At 39.3% G+C, this 20,967-nt stretch overlaps 2 protein-coding genes across 2 annotated transcripts; one reads left to right on the forward strand and one right to left on the reverse strand.

The window, feature by feature from the left end:
- Positions 1-5,643: 5,643 nt before the first annotated feature.
- Positions 5,644-15,258, reverse strand: LOC116041724 (RNA-binding protein 5-B-like). Its single transcript, XM_031287765.2, has 25 exons — positions 14,992-15,258; positions 13,672-13,726; positions 13,427-13,595; positions 13,175-13,321; positions 12,432-12,501; positions 11,997-12,070; positions 10,848-10,931; positions 10,493-10,553; positions 10,276-10,344; positions 10,021-10,181; positions 9,817-9,914; positions 9,426-9,513; positions 8,630-8,698; positions 8,471-8,543; positions 8,276-8,379; positions 8,022-8,151; positions 7,816-7,907; positions 7,514-7,696; positions 7,282-7,425; positions 6,914-6,988; positions 6,638-6,817; positions 6,387-6,461; positions 6,193-6,293; positions 5,974-6,103; positions 5,644-5,784 (listed from the first exon to the last, which is right to left on the reverse strand). The coding sequence occupies exons 2-25, from the start codon at positions 13,686-13,688 to the stop codon at positions 5,659-5,661; spliced, it is 2,520 nt and encodes an 839-aa protein (XP_031143625.1). The 5' UTR covers positions 13,689-13,726; positions 14,992-15,258; the 3' UTR covers positions 5,644-5,658.
- Positions 15,259-17,240: 1,982 nt separating this feature from the next.
- Positions 17,241-20,765, forward strand: emc3 (ER membrane protein complex subunit 3). Its single transcript, XM_031287439.2, has 9 exons — positions 17,241-17,500; positions 17,906-18,083; positions 18,183-18,240; positions 18,379-18,472; positions 18,769-18,873; positions 19,024-19,105; positions 19,306-19,385; positions 19,787-19,869; positions 19,953-20,765. Exons 2-9 carry the CDS (start codon positions 17,929-17,931, stop codon positions 20,079-20,081), a joined length of 786 nt encoding a protein of 261 aa, XP_031143299.1. The 5' UTR covers positions 17,241-17,500; positions 17,906-17,928; the 3' UTR covers positions 20,082-20,765.
- Positions 20,766-20,967: the final 202 nt, after the last annotated feature.

Genomic DNA, 20,967 nt, shown 5'->3' on the forward strand with positions numbered 1-20,967 from the left:
CATTAACATTTAATGAGGACCTTGTTCGATACATGATAATTTCAATGGCACTTTCACTATTTTGAACATAATTTTATTACTGTTATTTTTGACAACACAGTCTTTTAGTCACAAAAACTCATTAAGATTTATTGATCAAAAGCTGTTTCATTCTTGCTCTCATGAAAAGACGTATTCATAAAGAAAGGGTTAAGTCACCTTTGTACAATCTGCAATACACACACTATTGTACCCGGTGCATTACACCAAGAAAGCAGTACAGCCTTTGTAACAGCTTTGAATGGATTTCTGAAAACAATGGTGTCTGTGACTTCTAGGAGGTCAGGAAAACCTGCATAACAATATAAGACCTTATGACTTTGGTGACTGTAAATAAGTGGATGTAGACCTTTCAAAGGCAGGTCTAGAAAAATTGAACAAAATACAATTTGCCAACTATTTTTAAACAGTTTAAAATTACCCTGCACCCTAACAAAAAAGTGTCTCTATAATCTTCACTTGATAACTTTCAATGAGATCTTTTTTTTTTTTTTAATGAGGTAAAATGAGGTTCCAAGGAGCTCCCTCACAAGTTTGGACTATTTTTGATTTGTGGCCTCCTGTCCATCCTCCACAGCCCCACAGCCCACACCATCTAGATAATTAGGAGAAACAGGGAGAAAAGATGTCATCATAGACCACTAAACCCATTCAGTTTATTTTGCTGAGCCCTGCTGGATGATGCTGCAATCAAACTCAATTAAGGTCAATCTTCTAGTGCATTCATCATTTATGGAAGAAATGCCAGTCACCATGTGATTATCCATGGCCCACTCATGGATGAGCAAGAAATAGCCATGCTGTAGAAATGATGTGGTTATGCAATTACCTGAGAGCTGGGGTTTCAGTGAGAAGGTGCTTTATGTAGGACCATAGGCAGTTTGGTGAAGGTTTATTAATGCCTTGTGAACTGAGTGTGATGGTGATTCATAGTCATGCTGTGTGAACATCAGTTTACACTGACAACACTTGACACGGTGCCTTGGGAGGTACAGGCATGAGTCAGTTTGTAGGTGTTAAAGAAAATTACATGCCTGCTCAGTTGATCAGGTTTGTTTACATGAATACAATTAATAAATAAGAAGGAGGAGAGGAATATGATCCATATTAAATATGTACAACAGTTGTTTCATTTTTAGTCTACATCATCAGCATTGGTTTCCCTTCATGTGGGTTAGGTTATTTAGATGTAGAATAATGTTTTATAACCATATACTGTATACATTTTTTTGTAACATTTGTGATTTTTAAAAATAGAAATAATATTCTGTGCAAACAAACCCAGCTAGCCACTAGCTTATTCCGGAGTTATAATTTCACTTTAAGTCTTTAAGTTAAGCATGACAGTTCTTTCTTAACCTTGGGAAATTGTAGTTTTACAATCCCAATTTAAGGTTTACTTACTAGATTATTTTACGGAGCTTTCAACCATATAACACTGCCTTCATCAGCAGATATAAATATTTAAACTGCCATGGAAATGGATCCTTTGACATGTAAGGTGTCATGCAAAAGCACCATTTAGGGAGAAAAAAAATTCCTCTAATTTAATTTTACAGAAGACGATTTCATTTGAACTTCAGCACCAATAGGACACATCAGTTGAAAACAAAATGGCATTGTTATTATTGTTACATAATGACGCAGCAAGTTTGAGTAATCAGGGAGTTTCTGAAGCATTTATCAAGAGGAGACATCTGTCATACTAGGGGGACGATGTTTGTTATTATCGCCAGACTTCAATCATCTGAGAAAGTTTTTACAGAAGAAGTTCACAAAGTGTCCCCTCTCCTACACACATAAACACATACTTGGGCGGCCACCTGCCCATCCTCCTCTTTTGCCATCAAAGAGCCTGCACTCTAGCGCACATGTGCGAACACACACACACACACACACACACACAGAAATCCTGAGCATTATTCCTCTCTGCGGGAGGAATTCCCTGAAGGAGCATGTCTAGCCCTTTCAGGAGGGAGCAGAAACATCGAGGCCCAAAGAGGGAAGATGGTCAGGGCGAAATGGAGTATAAAGATGAAGAAAAAGACATTCTAGAATAAATGTTTGGCTTAGCTTTCAATGTAAATTATTTCTCCCTTACACATGGACTAAAACTTTTACATTGTTGACATTTCTTCTGGTGATAAAATATTCTACTGTGGTTTTGTGTTTGCCATGGTTAGCATGAAGTTCATTAACAAAGAAATTTGGGAATTTTAATTTAATGTGGACCTTGCTCCAATCAGTGGTAAATTCAAATTATCATTGATTTGAACAAGTTTTTGTTATAGTATCACTATCACAATAAAAATCATTTTGAGGTGTGAGTCCACCACTCGGTCCAGGCTGAAATATCTCAACAACTATTGGATGGATTGGCATTCGATTTGGTACAGACATTCATAGTCCACAGAGGATAAAGTCTATTCATCCATGCAATTAAAGTTTGATCATCAAAACAACACTTATATCTTGAGAATACATCATTAGTTTGACTATCAATGTAAAAAAAAAAAAAAACCCTGATGGTTAATAACATTCAGGCTCAAACTTGACTCGATGGTATCACAACGTTGTCTTAAGGGCCTCATGGGAGAAATATTCCAAACATTTTTGGAATAATGAGTAAACAAAGTAGAAATACCTCATTTTATGAATTCTGAGATTTTATAAAGACATCTAAACTATTTCTAAATTAATGTGTGGCTCATAAGTTCCTCAGTTATTGAATTCAGTTGTCTCCTGTTTGGACAGCTGGCCAGAGTTTTCAGGGACTTGCCTGCATGAAACACGTGCATTACCAGTGTGGGTTCTTCTGTTTGTCATTTGTTTTCCGAGTATAGTACTTAGATGTATTTCCTTTTAGATCCCAGAGGAAAGGAACACAAACATTTCAGATGTAGACAAACACAACACTGTACAGCATGTCCTTTGGATCAGTGTGGCTTCTCCATGAAAAGCTTCCCTGTTTACATGGACAACATTGACTTAATTCACAGCAAATATTTGTTATAGGGACTTTATCAGATGGTGTAACATTATTATAATAGCAGATAATGGACAGAGGTTCCTTAAGTTCATGCCCAAATGCCCAATTGTTTTTGTCATAACCTTCTCCTTGTCATACTTGTCACATGTGACAATTTCTTTCCAGTTTTCTGCAGCTTGCCTTATGATGCACTTCTTGTTTTTTTTTGTCACTGCTCGTCATGTTTTAACAAAATGTATTATCCCATTTATTTCCACATAACATTGCTTCCACTAAGTCAGGGACATAACACTTTGTGTGTAACTTCAGCCATTTCAGATCTTTCTGCGTGTTTTCTATGTCAATGTAGACAGCAAGATTGAGTTAGAGAGTCTGCTATAGGGGTGAAATGTAAAAGGCAAGACATAATGCTAACTTGGTGAGGCAAAATCCCATTATTTAAGTGATCTAACCTGCTGAAGTGTGGCACAGTAACGCATGACAAAAGCAGGGATATAAGGCCTGTTCGATATGATTGAACTTAAATTTCTCTGACTAAAAGTGCATTTGCTGAAATCCTATTTATATAACATTATCTATACATTTGGGGCATGGTGTACATGCCAACCTCATCCTTTCAAAATTGTATTCAGTGTGGCCACTGACTGTGTTATGTAAAATGGCTTAGTCAACTGACACAGATTCTGGAAAGCTGAGCCACTGCCACTGCCATAGTGAAAACTAAGTATGCATTATAAAGTGTCCCTGTGAGACAGTGAGCACAGTTAATTTTGTGCTGAGTTATTAATCAACAGGAAGATCAAAGCTGTCAATGTGCTACTACAAGGTTAGTTACGCTGCACTGTTTGGCTGTCACTCAAGAGGAGACCTGGGTGAGCTCTGGCATCCTGCCTTTCCGTGCCACCTGTCCTGGTATGACGCACAAGATCCTGATTGAAGCGAAAGGGGAGGCTTTCTTCAGGAAAAACAAATGGAGAGGTTTTAAATTACCCGGAAGCTGTACCATTGTAACAGTTGTATTATGAACCAACACCAGTGATGTTAATCTCCCACTACCCTGTGCTCAACAGCAGTGATGACATCATCATTTCACTGTAAGACAGGCAGTGTGAGGGAGGCTGCTGTACAGATATAAAACTACAATCAAAGCAAGATGGATAAAAGATTTGATATGACAAGCAATTATACATAAAAGGCGCTCAAATTATCAGCATAAATCATCAAAAAGTGAGTTTTGGAATCAAATATTTTCTAGATAAATGTTTGTAACCAGAAGGAACATTTTTATGGATTCTTTGTAATGTTTCTGCCTTTTTTTAAATCTTTAATAGTGACAGGCTGAAGAAATTTCTTCCCTTAGCTACGGGGATGAGAGTGAATTTATGCATTTAAAACACCAGGAAATAAAACAGGGACAACGCAAGTCATTATTATATAATTAGCTCTATAATAACATCTCTCAAGTCAAAACCCCACTTTGGACATAGTCATAAGAGAGTTAAAGAATTAGGAACACACAGCCATTAAGGTGGCAGGAGCTACTGTGCTGTATGGTATCTTAGTGGCTTCACATACTAGTCTATCCTCAAGCTAGCTCTCAGTTCTTCAAGGAAATAGCAGAGAGATGGAATGAGCACGAACATAACAAAGATTTTGTGGGGCATCTTCCAAATCACTGGCATTCCACATGAAGCGAGAGCTGATGAAACATGTCAGCCATTAAGCCTCAGGAAAGAGGATATGAAGGCAGCCAATAGAGGGTCTGGCAGAAATAATGGACAGCATATCCAGTGGTGGCTGTGATGGAGATTCAGCATGACCAGAGAATAAGTATCAGTCCGGTATCGTTCCAGCTTTTGTATGATGAACCCGTACTATATTCATACCAAATTGAATAAGCATTTCAAACTAGCCTGTGCAGCAGTTAGACTCAATTATGGATGTATTGGATCACTCAAGACCACAGATAACAAGAGGTTCCAGGCTGGAGGACCTTTATGTTCATTATGTTTAAATTTTATATAATTTGACAGCTGGGTACAGTTACAGTAAACTATTTTCTTAAAGCACAACTATGCATGGGTGCTAGCTGTGGCTGAAGCTGTAAGGGATGTCTAAGGGATACTATCTCCAGTTCTGAGCCTACATATCCAAGTCATTAAAGAAACTCAGGATGCAGATTCGTGCCATGAAATCAACATGCAACTCCGTGGCCTCCGTGAGCTGCATGTTGATTAAAAACGGTGTGGTCCATTTTCTATTATGTTATTCTTTTCATAACAAGACTTTTCCGGTAAAGAGAAAAAACATTTTGCAGATAAGTAATGTTAAGTACAATGGTCTGGTTTAATTGTCACATTGATTCTTTAGATTTTCACAGAAACAAAACCTCAGCAGGTCCACTTAATTTTATGTACAAATACTATACAATTTACATGTTCATTCAACTGAAAACATATAGCTAGCTATATAAAACAAAGCTACATTTTATATACAAAGAGAAGATAGAAATTACAGTTTGAGTGATGCGGCAGGGAAATCAACCTTTTACAGTAGGGTCACTTTTACTTGGCCACAAAATTCATATTTATGATTGTGTATGTATGTATGATTACTTTTCTCTCTCCAGTTCACTCTATCTCACTGAAGCGTGCAAACATGGCCTTACGAACCGCATCCTTGTAGGTGTCAGATGCTGAGAGTTCATATGAGCTTCCTTTAATACCCAATCCCGTGCCCTTGGTCCTTAATGAAGCCTATGGGGGAAAGACGGTTATTAGATGAGACAGATTGGACGCAGGTAGTCCTCAGATAACAGTGCTAATTGCTTTGGAAGTGAAAAAGAACATATTATCATGCATACTCCCATCTGTTAGGAGCTGGTAGGGAGATGAGTGTTATTTTGAAGTAAAATTGAAAACAAAAATTGTTGTTGGCCTCCTCACCGAGATGGGAGCGGTGATGCCCTGTTGGTGTCGCCCCAGACCTTTGCCTTCCTGCCAGCCCATCGCTTGCAACATTTTGTTCCCGATGTTATCACTTGTAAGGCCATCTTTGGTGGGCTGTTCGTAGTTTCTGTTAGAGGTGAATGACAGGGGATGTTAAAAAAGGAAAATTCGGAAATTTCACAAATGTTTGCAGTGAGATTTAATTCTTATACTTACACTGTTGGGGCTGGTGGTTGATAGAATTTCTTTCTAGGTGCAGGAGGTTCAGGAACGCCATACTTCTCCCTTCGTTCTGCAGCTCTGTCTCTGTATTTCAGCTTTTAAAATGACCATGAAACTTTATTCAAGGTGTCCTCATTGCAACAACGACAAAAATCACTGATATGGATGTAAATTCTTGAGCCAAATACCTCTGTTTCTTTTCTCTCCAGCTCCTCCAGCTCAGCTTCTGTGAGTTTTGATCTTCTTTGAATTTCCAGGTTTTGCTTAAACAATTGAAAGCAACTTCAATTGCTCACATATACATTATATTCAAGACAGTATAAGATCAATACGTGTCCTTTCCATTTTGCATTGAAGCTTTATAGGTTGAACAGATGGCAGCGGCCAGAATATTCTAAGCTACTTGCAGATTAAACGCCCGCTGTTTTCCCATCCTCACCTTGTGAAGGTCTGAGAGCTGCTGGTGACGCAGCAGAGCATCCTTGGTGGGGAACTGCCGTCGACACAGCAGACAAACCCTCCTATTCCAGTCGGTTATTTTTCCATCTTCATCCGCTGCTCTATCTGAGCCACCCTCCTCTGGGTCACTGTCTCCATTGTAAGCAGCAACCAGACCACTCTGCAATATGAAAATGCATAAAGGGCCAAGTGTTATGGGATTTATTTATCATTAATATTGTAGAGTGAGGAAATAAAGGCAAAAGCACAAACAAACCTTAGCTGAGGTCTCCTGCTCTGTGATCTTGAATTGTTCCGTCATTAAAGATGGCATCTCAAAACCTCCTATTTGCTAAAAAGGAAGCAACTAAATCTCATCAACAAATAACACATGTAAGCTATATTATTACACGATTGTCCACAACACAAAGGACGGTCCCTTACTCTATGTTCGTTATTAATAAAAAGCTACTGGTTTGAAGCCATTGGTTAAGTTCTTATTCACACACACAAACTTTAATGAAAATTATGAATTTGAATGACTTCCCAGTTAGACCTCTCTGTTTATATTAGTACGGTTTCAAGTATGCTATGACACTAATCCAATGCAAAACATACTTAGGCTTAGTAGTGACTGCTAAATACCTTTTTCTCAAAGAGGAAGAAACCTGCGTCGGCAGCTGCAGACTCTCTCCTCTCTTCCTCCTTGGATGGTCCAAGGAAACTGCTCTTAAAACTTTCTTTTTGCTTATTTAAGGATTTCGCCCAACGCTCCATGTCCTTTGCGATCTGCAATTGTATTAACAGCCAGTGTAGATATTTAAATGACAAGATATGAGGCACACAGAAAATAAACGTATTTTAAAGTAGCATTTACCTGCTGTGCAGACTTGCTTTTGGGCTTTTCTTTTTTCTCTTTGGGCTCCTCACTGTTTGGGGCTGAGGAGCTGTTCGCTGACACCTGTTCTGTGCTCGTGTCGGATTTAGCTGGTGCAGGGATGTACGTCTCCTTCTCACTGTCCCAGAAGAGGTACTGCTGAGTCTCCGAGTTATAGTAGTACTATTCATAATAAGCGCAAGAAAAACTGTATAAACTGTTTTGGATAAAATAAATGACATACAAATACATAGTGTTTGGCAGTATATTCTGCACATATAGTAAGACCACAGGGAACGTACTTGGCTGCTGGGATCATAGTACAGGCCGGTCTGTGGATCGTAATAGTAACCTGAAGACTCATCATACTGGTATGTGGAGGTGTGAGGGGCAGCTTCAGATACAAAAAGAGGCAACAAAACATGTTTTACAAATCACATAAAATGAATCTAAGGTCGATCTATTAATTCATGTGCAGAGGAGTCATTGTGTAGCTAACTGATCTCACCTGTTGTGTTAGCAGTTGGGAAAGCACAGACAACAGTTGCAACAGTGGCAGCTGCTGGTGTTAGCAGTGGTGCAGTGCAAACTCTAGCAGTCTGTTGTGCTGCATCAACAGCCATCACTAACTGATGTGACTGAGAGTGAGGAGGGGGGGAAAAAAAATCATGAATTACCTTTTACAGCCACCAAACAACACCACAGTTATAAATTAGTAGTTGTGTTTGAAGTACATAAATGCCATGGTAATACACGGTCTACCTGTATGGCAGGCTGGCTGATAATAACAGGTTGGTAAACCTGAGCCGTCGGGGATATGACCACACCTGCAGCTGCAGGGATCAACGTCTTTATTCCTGGAGGAGCTAAAAACAGTTGGTAATGATGGATTAGCGACCCCAGCCTTAGTATAAATATCATTCACAATATCTCTGAGTGAATGACACCTCCTATTACCTCCAAGTAATCCATCTCCAACAGCAGGAGCCAATGCTTCAGGCTGCTGCTGCCACACTTGATAACTCTGTCCCTACATCACAGGGAAAAAAATAGTATGTCAATCACTGGGCTTTCTCGTTGTAGTCACTGTCATAATAAGGTAGACTGTGAACTGACCTGTGTTTGCTGTGCATAGCCCTCTGGAAGAGCAATATAACCAGAGGTGGTACCTGAACCTTGCTGTAACTACAGCAATGTACAGAGATGAGAGCAAAGTCAGTAACAACACACAAGAACCCTAATTAAAACATGCCAAGTTGCATTTGCAACTGAGTCAATATCTTGCAAATAAATGTGTAAAATCAGTTAACCTTTAAACCCATAATATTAAAATTTGCATGACTCCTTGTAAGTCAATGTTTTTAACACCGACGACCCGTCTGAGAACTAACACCCCGCTTTGCAGCTTTTTTGTAGCTTCCTGGTCGTTTCATCTCATTACTTTGATTCACTAGTTCAAAAGGTTTAGGTCCCTCTGATCCCCCCATATAAAACTGTGGACAGCAGAGAAAACAAACTTCCACAAGCTAATTGTGTGCTGGGTTTTTTTCTCGATCATTATAACAGCAAACATTTTACATTATAGGGAATCATTTGAGATGGCATCCCTGCAAGGATGTATGAAATAATACACATAACCATCTTCGGTCTTGATAAATCACAATAAAAACACAAATATATCTGCATACTCGTGCCAAAACACCACAGTCCTTGGAAAAAAATAAAAATAAATCACTAAAATGCTTTTCCCCCCAGTGGCGCACACATTTGTTTGTACTCATACCACCTTTTAGCAGGTCAGGCCACAAGTGTTGTCACACAGTAATGTCACACCACTTAGTTCAGGGAATTTTAAGTGCAACAAATTCAAATTACTTAGAAATACGGAGCAGCACAAGTAAAACCCTGATACCTGGCTGGATGACCACTGAGCGGCAGCAATGGCTGTGCTGGCAACAGAAAGAGCACTTGCTCGGATCCCATCAGGCTGCGCTGAGTCTCTGGAAAGGACACATTTTGCAGCTCAAGCAGAATGAAAATGAGCCCTTAATTTGCTTTAACTATTCTTGCATTTGAATACGGAACCTGCCTGCAGGATTAAATAGGCAACTTTCAGCAAAATGTGAATTTTATAATAAGTGAACACATTTTAATTTAATTTTTAGTGCAAAACAAATTAATAAAAAAAACTATACTATGTGAGGATAAAACTGGTGCAGTTCACACAGTGGGGATCCAAAAGAGCTTATATTCTATTAATAGTAAGCTGAATAAAACGGTATGTGTGTATGATGATGACTCACTTCCTAGCACTCTTGGCATAATCCACACCAATTGTTTTTCCATCCAGTTTTAGAGGTGGCTGAAGGCTCTGGAGAATGGTGAGCAGCTGAGAAGCCTCCTATACAGCAAGTGAAGATGCAAGATTGTCGCACGTGTGTACACCCCCAGAACAAACATACTGACTTATATATTATGACTACATATTGGCTACAGAAATAACATACCAAGGGAGATGAGAGCTGAACAAAGGCAAAGCCTCTATTCTGTCCTGTTTGCTTGTCTTTGATGAGGCGGATGTTGCCCGCTGACAGGTTGGCATAGGGGGCCAATATGGTCAAAATCCCATCAACAGTTGAAAGAGGGGCAATGTTTCTCAAAATTATTGCTGTAAACAAAAACAAAAAAAGCATTCATGAATAAATGTAGAAATGTTTACTGGACGAACGTACTATTTGAGTATGTGGTGAAAAGATACTCACTGTCTCCATTGTAATCTCCTGGCTGTTGAGACTCAGTATTTAAACCATTCAGTCCTGGTGACTCCCCATCTGTACTCAGCAATGACAAAGTAGAGTGACACATAGGTTACAATTACTCAGTGCAAGCCACTAAAATAGAACGGGACACAGTGGAAGGTACACACTTACTGAGAAAAACACAAATTATACTTTTGGTTTGTTGAAAGTAACAACTCACCAACTTTGGCTGCTCCACACCTGAAACACTTCAGTCTCTTCCGGAAATTGTACAGACCACACTGTGATAAGACAATGACAATGTTATAGTCTTTTTTTTTAAAGAAAAAGGAAAAAAAAGAGAGAAATATAAACTCGTCGTACTAGCATGACCGTTACAGCCTATGTTCAGTCCATGTGCAACAGACCTCTAGGTGAAACCTATAAAAGCTAGTACATGTGCTGTATATATTAAGGTTCTTTCTTTTCTTCTTTTGACTGAGAAAACTGTGCAAGAATTCCAATGTGCTTGTACTCTGTACTGGTGCAAAAGGCAAATAGTTACTCTAACTATAGTAGTTAGAAATTACACTCACTGCATTGCAAAGCCAGTTTTCAAACTTCTGTCTCCTGTTGCTGTAGTGCACCGCAATGCTTTTCCCCTGGATCACCAACTTATTCTGCAAAGTCAAAAGCAACCAGTTATTTCAAATTCCAAAGAGAAGAGTGAGAGCAGCTGGAACGGGAAGAGTGGCTACACTCTTAGCTGCTTAGGTAGAGTGTCTCAGGTAGTGCAAGGGAACAGAGGTAGAAAGTGAAGTTCAGAGAGAAAGCTGCAGTTCTGTGTACGAGGGAATGAGTTCTCAGAAAAAACAAAATTGTTGCGGTGGTTTGGGATCGGAGTGCTGCCAGCTCGTCCTTGTCTCACTCCAGTCTTCGGATTTTAAATGGAGATGAGAAACTATCCAAGTGACTGAGCTGGAGCAGAATGTGTTTTGGAACCAACGTATAGTCAGGACTGATCAACTACTCGGATTCTGGAAACAGGAAGTATACTTTCATAAGGAGAGGCAAAAGGCTTATTTAGCTTGAAGGGATTACTTTGCTGATTTTAAACCAGCTCTGTGTCATCTTTGTGTGGGCAGCAGGTTTAGCTGAACAGTGTTTGGCTTCCCTCCGTGGCACCAGTGCACGCAGCAGCAGAGCAGCGAAGGTCTGCCGATCCGGTGGATCTCTGCAGAGGCCCACTGCTCTGCGCCACGGAGGGAAGCCAAACACCGTTCATCTAAAACACACTGCCGACATTGCCATGACACAGAGCTGGATTTAAATCAGCAAAATCTCTCTTTAAGGTCCTAAACATTTTCTGCATAGCACCTTGGTTAATATTTGAAACAGAACAGACAAAAGATTTCATTGCATTTCCAAAAGCAAAATCATTTATACTGTTATTCAACACTGAACTCACAACCTACAGTAAACTAAGCAGTTGAGAGGCTATTTTGTCTGAAAAAGCTGCTGTAAACTAAATGAATCAGCCAAGTGTGTGATATCAAAGAAAATTACCAGATATCACAGTTTTGTGTGACCAAGGTTATTATACAGTCCTGCAACTAAATACCAACAGTTTTTAGCTCTGTATATGTAATATAAATGCACAACTTTCAATGATCATGGTCATGTATCGGTTAATTGGGGCTCTAATCTCCAAGAATAACTCTAAACTTGGTGATTGTTGAGGCAACCTGATTGGTCTCCATCCATCGGGTAGAATCTTGCAAGTGATAAAACTCCACGAAGGCGAAACCTCGGCTTATACCTAGAGACAGCATTCAAATATAGACGGGATGCGTGTTAGTTAGAATGCTTTGGTGCAACATTCAAACTCACAATGGGCTTGTACAGTCCAATTCAAATCAAAACGGAGGTGGGGAGGGTGCTTACAAGGTCAAGGGGATGGTGGTAGAGTTTGTTTACCATAACATGTAATGTCTGCACATAAATGGTAGAGGAATAGTAGATACAGTTACCTCCTTACCTGGTGATATCAAAACCGATCTATGTGACACAAAGCATCCTCTGACAATTGTAATGAGGCTTTTTTCAGGGATGGCAATAAAACAGGTAAAGTGGGTTGTAAGACAGAGCTTGGAAGTGAATGTGAGACACTCAACACTCACCTGTCCTTTTCTTCATCAAGCGAATGTCCACAGGCTGGGGGCCCTGCAGCTGCTCGAGCGCTGAGCGGATCTGGAGAATTGAGGAAGAGGTCAGATTCATCTGAATACAACTACTGTTCTTTTTCCACCGTTCTGCCTAGCACAACATTTCACAATCAAGTTTTAATAACATACGGCTAACACTTTTTCAGAATGTATACCATTTCTCAATTTTTAGAAATGGTCAGCTGCCTCTTTCTTCCTAATGTAGTGAGGTCACAAAAAAGCAGCTGACATTGTTTGCACGCCTGTAACAAATTCCAACTTCCTCAACTATACAAACTGCCTCAACAAACCCTCAGAACAACAAATAGCTGTTTGATGGAAGATTGTCATGCCAGCCCAAGTGTTTTTATTAATAATAATTAAAAAAAAAAATGTGGTCAACAAATGAGACGGATCAATGCAGAAGCTGCATCAGATTTTTACAATTTACACTTATTTCCATTTCAAAAGAATCTCAGGGGTGGCTGATTTCTGCACCCTAACTTTACACCCATTCCAGGTCAGTTTACAAATTTGAACTTTGCTCTAAAGGCTGACAGCCTGCCTCTCTCTGCCTCTACAGTATACCACCACACTCTTCACAAGGGATTCGCTGTTCCGTTTAACCAGAAGGCAACAGCTCTGCTTATCTCGCTACACTCAGTGTGGCTTTATCCTTAAAAAGCATCAGTGAGACTCAGTAAGACTTGTGAGCTTACATCATCCTCTGTGACATGAAGAGAGAGACCCCTCAGCATGATAGTCTTGCTTTCCTCCTCCTGCTCCATTTTGAAGTCCTGGTCTGGATAATCCCCATCATATTCATCATCGGATCGGTCACTATTGCGTCGTTTTCTGCCCCTCTGCTGCAAAATAATGCCGTTATTAAATTTAGAACTAAGATGTTTTGTATTTTTCTGTTACAGGTGTGAAAGTAATATTAGCTCACAAAGGTATTCCTTAATATTCACCTCTGGACTGTCTCGGTCTCTACGCTCCTCAAAGCGCTCTCTGTGTCTATCATCACCCCGTAGTCGATCATAATCCTTCTCAACATCTCTACTTCGTCTTTCATGCCATTCTGGGTCATCTCTCCTCCCGTCTGAACCATATCTTCCACTACGCTCACCCCGACTAAGCCTGAAAAAAGAAAATAAGTGTCAGTGCGAATAGAATGAATATGTGTCCCTACCATATTGGATTTTGTTCATCTTACCTTTTATCTACTCCCATGGTTTGAATGTAGAGGAGACACGTTTGAACAAGGAACTCTGTAGAAAAATCAAAAGATTTTATTAGTAGGGCTGGGCGATATTGAGAAAATCAAATATCACGATATTTTTGACCAAATACCTCGATATCGATACCGCAACGATATTGTAGTGTTGACTATTGGTGCTTTCACAAAATATTTACAGAATGAGATCTTTCATAAATAATCATCAGTAATGTGGATATAATGACTAAGTGGGTAAAGGCAAATAATAGAACCGTTACAACAGTCTGGTAAGGTTTTTTTTTTGTTGTTGTTTTTTAAGATTCTTTTTTGGGCATTTTCAGCCTTTGTTTTGATAGGACAGCAGAAGACATGAAATGGGAGAGAGAGGGGGGATTGACATGCAGCAAAGGGCCGCAGGTCGGAGTCGAACCCGGGCCCGCTGCGCCGAAGAGTAAACCTCTATATATATGGGCACCTGCTCTACCAACTGAGCTATCCGGGTGCCCAACAGTCTGATAAGTTCAGAAAATGACATCACTTTACTGTAATGCAGCCTTTAAAACCAGGAAAAGACAACAATTATGCCATATTACAATATCCAAAATCTAAGACGATATCTAGTGTCATATCACGATATCGATATAATATCGATATATTGCCCAGCTCTATTTATTAGCCATTAAATCACTATCAAAAATATCTGTCAGCAGGTGTTTAACATCACCCAGGGAAAACCTCACAGATATTGATATTAAATTTGATTTGATAGGGACGACGCAATTTAACATAGTTCCAATACAAAGCATGAAACTGAGGTGCTGCACGGAGAGTTCAAAGCTATTGCTAATTTTCAACTCTTGTACGTAGTTGGGCTTTTACAAGTACGGTGTAATTCAAATATTCAGCTTTTAAATATCTTACAACCACAATACACTACCTTATGATTGGAATTGATCTGATTTGTTTTAACTGTACGTTAAGAACCAAATTTGAAATGAATACTTTGTAATATGAATTTACTTACAGAAATAAAAAAAAATAGGTGCTAAGGGATAAAGGCCTAATTTGAAACGACTGACAGAAATATGCCACACTGTTTCAGAGGTGAACTGTAACTGGTCTACGTTTAACGCTCAGATCGGAATGCTTTCCAGCGATAACCCTGCTGAAACAAACGGGCCTTTGCTAACACTGCAAGCAGACCGGTTTAGCTTAAAGCGCGATTGACGTTAGCTTTAACTAGCTTAGCGTTAAATAACTTATTTTACGTTAGCCGAAACAACAAATATAAAATTCGTATTCGTTCGTGTTACATACCGTTTTAATAACACAGACTGCTGCATCTGATAGTCAGTGATAATAGAATGTTTCTGGGTTTTTCTTGAAGTGTTTTTCTGTTCTTCCGGTCAGCAGAAGAGTCTCCTTCTTCCCTGTTTTAGGACTGATAGCAAACAGATTCATTACGCATTACCGCCACCGATTGATTGGGAGGACACAGTGAACAAATAAGCCAATAATAAAGCTCTGTATTCCTGTGAAATGACCGTAGGTGTCTTTTACAGTGGGGATGCTGTGGACATATCCCCACCACTTTTTTCAAATTTGTTGAAAATGTTCGGAAAACTAGAACACAGAATACGATATGTGGAATAGGCTTATGTTTTGAATGTGCAGAAAGTTTTCAACCTGAGCAGAACTCTTGCTGAAACACATCTGCTATTAAAGTCCAAGGGTTTATAAACGAATTACTGCATGAGGTAACGTTATCATGCATTTAATGTATCACTGATTAAAGACGTTACTCCAAACAAAAGACACAAAATAGGAGGGAAGAGTAAATCATGCCTGCATGTGTTGACTCAGCAGGGATAACATTAAATGAGAAAGATTGATCTACGGGAGTAAACAGAATGTCCGAGAGCCTTATTACGCATTATATTTTTATATTTTGAATTGTCATAGGGCTTGCATTTTGTGTTTTTCTATATATAGACTAAATAAAGACATTTCCACTATACATTTTAGCATACAAATTCCCAGAAGGAAAGCAGGAAAGACATTTTCACAGATGTAAACATAAACATTCTATGGCCCCTGTCGGTACACGATCCGTTCTGCCTGCACGATCCGTTCTGCACATGCGCAAGATAATACTGTTTTACGTATCCATACGACCTGCACGATCTGTTCCACGCTAGCCTATGGCTAGCCTCCACCGGGAAGCTAACGTTAGTTTAGCTAACAGCTAATTCGGCTAACCGCTAGCTGACAGCTAGATTCAGTCTAAAATAACGTTAACTCAAACGTAATGGGAAAAGCAGGCTACAGCTAAATTAAGACTTCACAGTAATAACAATAAAGACAAGTATTGAGTGATTGTATTTTAAATGAGCACAAGTAAAGTAGAACTGACGTAACAGCTGTTATATATGTCAACGTTTATTTTCAAGTTTTATTTTGAGGGTTATTACATGCTGTCTCAGCTAGCAGTTAGCCGAATTAGCTGTTAGCTAAACTAACGTTAGCTTGGCTGTCGACCGGAAGCGTGGAACAGATCGTGCAGTGTCGTAAATCCTCGTACAACCGCGCATGCGCGAACATTTTGCGCATGTGCAGAACGGATCGTGCAGGCAGAACGGATCGTGTACCGACAGCCCCAACTTGATTTCCTGTTGCAGTGTAAATGACATCAACTGACAGGAAGTTAACAAAGGGTCAGGCTGTTGCCTAGCAATGGAATTCCATTGAAAGGGACAGTTCATCCCCCTACAGGCCTACACAATTTACAATGGTGTTGACCTCAAATTAAATTGTTGAGCAAATAAAGAAACTGATTGAAAATGCTATTCCTTACCGTCTTTGGTTGCCTATAGGCGTAGCCTAACATACAACATGTCACCTAATATTCACTGCATGTGTGTTGTTCAGTGGTGGAAAGTAACTTTAATTCAAGTACTTTAAGTAGACTACTATTTTGAGGTAGGCTACTTGTACTTTAGGCTACTTAATATTTCATTTTCTGCAACTTCTACTCAATTCAGAGGGAAATATTGCATTTTTTTTACTCAATTACATTAATTGAATACCTTTAGTATAGTTACTTTGCATGTTAAGATCAATACAAAATATACCCAACAAATAAATTATGCTGATTATTATAACTTAAGATATTGATCCTTGGGGGAAATTAACAAGTTACCCATCAGTAAATTAGTCACCTTTACCGGCTGCAGCATTAAAGTGATGTATAAAATACATCAATAATTATAATCCAACAATATCATAATATGTAGGGTTATGCTTCTGAAATGTCACCAGGGGGGCTTATTAGCCTACCAATTAATGAGTAGCCTACTTTTACTTTTGGTAGCCTACTTAATGTATATTTTTTATGCCCAATATTTTTGTAGTTTTTGTTTTGAATGCAATGGGCGTTCTTTTACTTGTAGCAAAGTATTTCTGTACTCTCATATTGCAATTTTTAATAACAGAGTACTTCCTCCACCTTGGTCACTGCCATGGACCCATATGGACTTCATGCGGACATCTTCCCCCCATCGGCGCGGGGTGGCGCTGCAGTCCCAGTGAGATGCGGATAAGCTGCAGAAGCAGAAATCTGCTCTCATCCTTCCTGGAGTCAACACCACAGCGCGATGGCCGCGGCAGTGGATGCAAACTGTTAAATATTGTCCGATTTAATAAACTACCTCACATACCGTATGATTTGGGTCTATCGTAGTTGGAAAACACACTGCAAGTGGTCGCCACTGCGCTAAGACGACTCGCCAGCTCCAGCCAACTGTGACCCGGGGCATCAGGGAAGAAGGTAACGTTAGCCTGGCTAACGTTAACATCAGCGAACCACTAGCGTCAGCTGTTTATCGTTAGTGGTTCCATTCATTATTGCTGCTGCTGCTGTTTGTTAAAGAACCGGTCGTCTCTACTCTGTGAAGTGGGGCTTAGGTTGTTAAGCGTTAGCTCATTAGCTTGATACCTATTATTACGTTATCTTAATGACGCTGGCTAGCTAGCTAAATGACTGACAGCTCTTCAATCTGTGGTTTCAAAGCACGGTCGTAGCTTGACACATTTTAGTAATTTAGCAAACTGTTACAATAAAAAGGCATCACATTAGTTCGAACGTCACCTCAATATTTGAGACGAACAAAAGCTGTGTTTAAACGTTCCTGCTTTATCTCACGCTTGCCTTGCTGTGTCTTTGGTTGTTCAGTTAAGCTAACGTTACCAGGCTGTATGGCTGAGCCGGAGCTTCTGCTGGACTCCAATATTCGACTTTGGGTGGTGTTACCCATTGTCTTCATCACCTTTCTTGTCGGGGTGATTCGGCATTATGTATCCATTCTTCTTCAAAGTGACAAGAAGTTGACGTTAGAGCAGGTTTCTGACAGGTAACGTTACGTAATCTTCAATTGTGAGGGGGATTATATATTCACATTGAAACTCCAAAATTCATGTGAATTAATATGTTGTTCCATATCCAAATCCAGCCAGGTTCTTATTCGGAGCAGAATCCTCCGAGAAAATGGAAAATACATTCCCAAACAGGTAGGGAATTTCATCTTCCATCTTCAACACATGTACAAGTTATTGTATACGAAATACACACACAACACAAAAACACTGGTCTTTGCATTTATTTGTCACACAGCTACAGTGTTTACTGAAAACCTCTCTTTGTTTCAGTCTTTTTTGATGAGGAAGTTCTACTTCAATAATCAAGAAGATGGATTTTTCAAGAAGACCAAAAGAAAGGTTGTTCCACCCTCTCCAATGACAGGTAATCCTTTATTTACCAATATACAGGTGATGATGATGCAGTAGTCAGTGTTATAATTCACAGTGACCCTTCATAAAGAAGCCCATTTAAAATTAAAATAAATTGTCATTAAAACAGTTAAGCTCTCTGGTGTTTTGTGCGTTATGTCTGTATTTATCAAAGAATACTGTTAAAGTGACACATTTGCTTTTTTATAGAGAAGCAAAGTCAGTGCACAGTTATCAATTATATAAAAAAGCAGTCCTTTGCAAGACTTTCATTGAGTGCATTTTGTTGCATGCTGTATCTTTTCACAGATCCCAGCATGCTGACAGACATGATGAAAGGAAATGTCACAAATGTGCTTCCCATGATCCTCATTGGAGGCTGGATCAACTGGACCTTTTCAGGATTTGTAACAAGTAATGATCTAGCTCTCTCACAGATCTTGCGGCTTGTGGCGCGGGATGTGTCATGAACAAAACAGAATTTTAATTTGTCGTGTTACCAGATAATATATTGTTTCTATGGAAAGCATATATTGAGTTCTTTCTGTACTCTATTTCACACAGCTAAGGTTCCCTTCCCTCTTACTCTGCGCTTCAAGCCCATGCTTCAGCAAGGAATAGAGCTGCTCTCACTGGATGCCTCCTGGTAAACTCAATACATAAAACAAAATCTAGAGATGGACTGCATAGTTGTTACGTATTAAACTCAAAATGCTTAAGATAGTGTATGACCTTGTCATTTGTTCTGTGTGTGTGTGTGTGTGTGTGTGTGTGTGTGTGTGTGTGTGTGTGTGTGTGTGTGTGTGTGTGTGTGTGTGTGTGTGTGTGTGTGTGTTTATCATCTAGGGTGAGCTCAGCGTCATGGTATTTCCTGAACGTGTTTGGACTACGAAGCATGTACTCATTAATTCTAGGCCAAGATAATGGTAATTTTAGATCATCTTAAGATCATTTTGAGTGATTTGTTATGTCAGATTGTTAGATTATAACTATAAATGTCTATTCTACTTATGCTGATTCTCAGAAGGTTTAACAGTAATAGCAACCCCTGGCATACTACAAGTAGTTATTTGATTCACAGGAATATGAACATAAGAACAATATTTAATTTCAATACACACAATCTGAGAGTTGTTTCCTTTTAAGTTTTAGCTACAGATTCATCTTGGTTATTGATATTTACAAATCAATTCAGTCTTATGAGTAAAGCCTGTGACTTTGGTGAATTGTGTAACGCCTTATCTATGCTGAAAGAGCTTTGCATTCAGATTATTATTTTTCATTCCCAGATGATGATTGTTTTGGCTATGCGATGCAATCCCCACAGGTGCTGATCAGTCAAGGATCATGCAGGAGCAGATGAGTGGTGCTGCCATGGCTATGCCTGCAGATACAAATAAAGCTTTCAAGGTATATTCTGTAGTTTCAGCATAATATATTAATGGGGTTAGGCTTTACTTGGTTGTTCATGTGATGAGTGTCTTTGATTTCAGGCTGAGTGGGAGGCACTGGAACTGACAGACCATCAGTGGGCGCTGGAGAGTGTAGAGGAGGATCTGATGAGCAGAGAGCTGGACCTCGATGGCATGTTTAGCAAGGAGCTGCCAAGTGGTATCTTCTGATGGCCTGGTCACTTCTACTTGGAGCCTTCAATTTGAATTTTGATCATTGCAGGGATTTGTTTTTGGTTGAAGCAACAGAGATGGGACAAATTCCTTCATGTTATGCAAAGTTTACATTCACTTATTTGTCGTCCTTGTCTTTTTACAGTACGTGTACTGTTACATTTCCTTTCCTGTCCATAGAATATCTGAAATTACTTAAATTACACTGGTTCTGCTGCTGTCTCATGCATATTAGAAAGCAATACTTTATTTCACCTTTTTGAGAGGAGATGTTTGGGAGAAATTTAGTGGCTTTTAGCTTATTAGAATGCATTAGCTTGTAGCTGTATGCCATTAGTTAAAAGAATGTGAACTTCTAGTGCTAGTGCTTCTTTTTTCTTATGTCACACACAGCTAGATTAGCTGTCTGTTTTATGTATCATCATGTTTAAACAATAGGACACTATCATTTTACAGGTCTGAGTTATGTTTATTTAATTATACTTTAACACTCTTTAATGACTCTTTTGTTAGATCAAATATAGATCAGCTGTCCTGTCTCAGCTGCCTAAAGTGGATTGATTAGCTGTTGGCAGGAATGTTTGTGTGATTGAAATATTGTGTTTTTGAAGTATGTAGACGGTTTATTTTGTAATGTAATTCTTCTGTGTTTTGTACAGCATAAAGCCTGTTTTGACAATACCCGCTTTTCTTTTGTTGCAATGCACCCAACACATTTAAAATACAATGGGCATGCAAACGACTAATTTGACTAATAATGTCAGTCATCCTTCAGGCTGTGAATTTTCAAAGGTGAAGTCAGTGCTGAAGTTCGCAGATGCCCCAGAAGATGCTCTCAGTTCATAACAATACACGGATGTTTTGTAAAGTAGCCCTTTTGGTA

The sequence above is a fragment of the Sander lucioperca genome, chromosome 6, assembly GCF_008315115.2.
Source record: "Sander lucioperca isolate FBNREF2018 chromosome 6, SLUC_FBN_1.2, whole genome shotgun sequence".
Lineage (NCBI taxonomy): Eukaryota > Metazoa > Chordata > Actinopteri > Perciformes > Percidae > Sander > Sander lucioperca.

Coding starts and splice junctions, on each gene's coding strand:
- LOC116041724 (XM_031287765.2), bottom strand. Junction 7,697..7,815: donor ACTATGATCCCAGCAGCCAA/GTACGTTCCCTG, acceptor TATTATGAATAG/TACTACTATAACTCGGAGAC. Junction 6,104..6,192: donor CAACCACCAGCCCCAACAGT/GTAAGTATAAGA, acceptor CACCTCTAACAG/AAACTACGAACAGCCCACCA.
- emc3 (XM_031287439.2), top strand. CDS start 17,929: ATGGCTGAGCCGGAGCTTCTGCTGGACTCCAATATTCGACTTTGGGTG. Junction 18,473..18,768: donor TCCACCCTCTCCAATGACAG/GTAATCCTTTAT, acceptor ATCTTTTCACAG/ATCCCAGCATGCTGACAGAC. Junction 18,874..19,023: donor CTTTTCAGGATTTGTAACAA/GTAATGATCTAG, acceptor TATTTCACACAG/CTAAGGTTCCCTTCCCTCTT.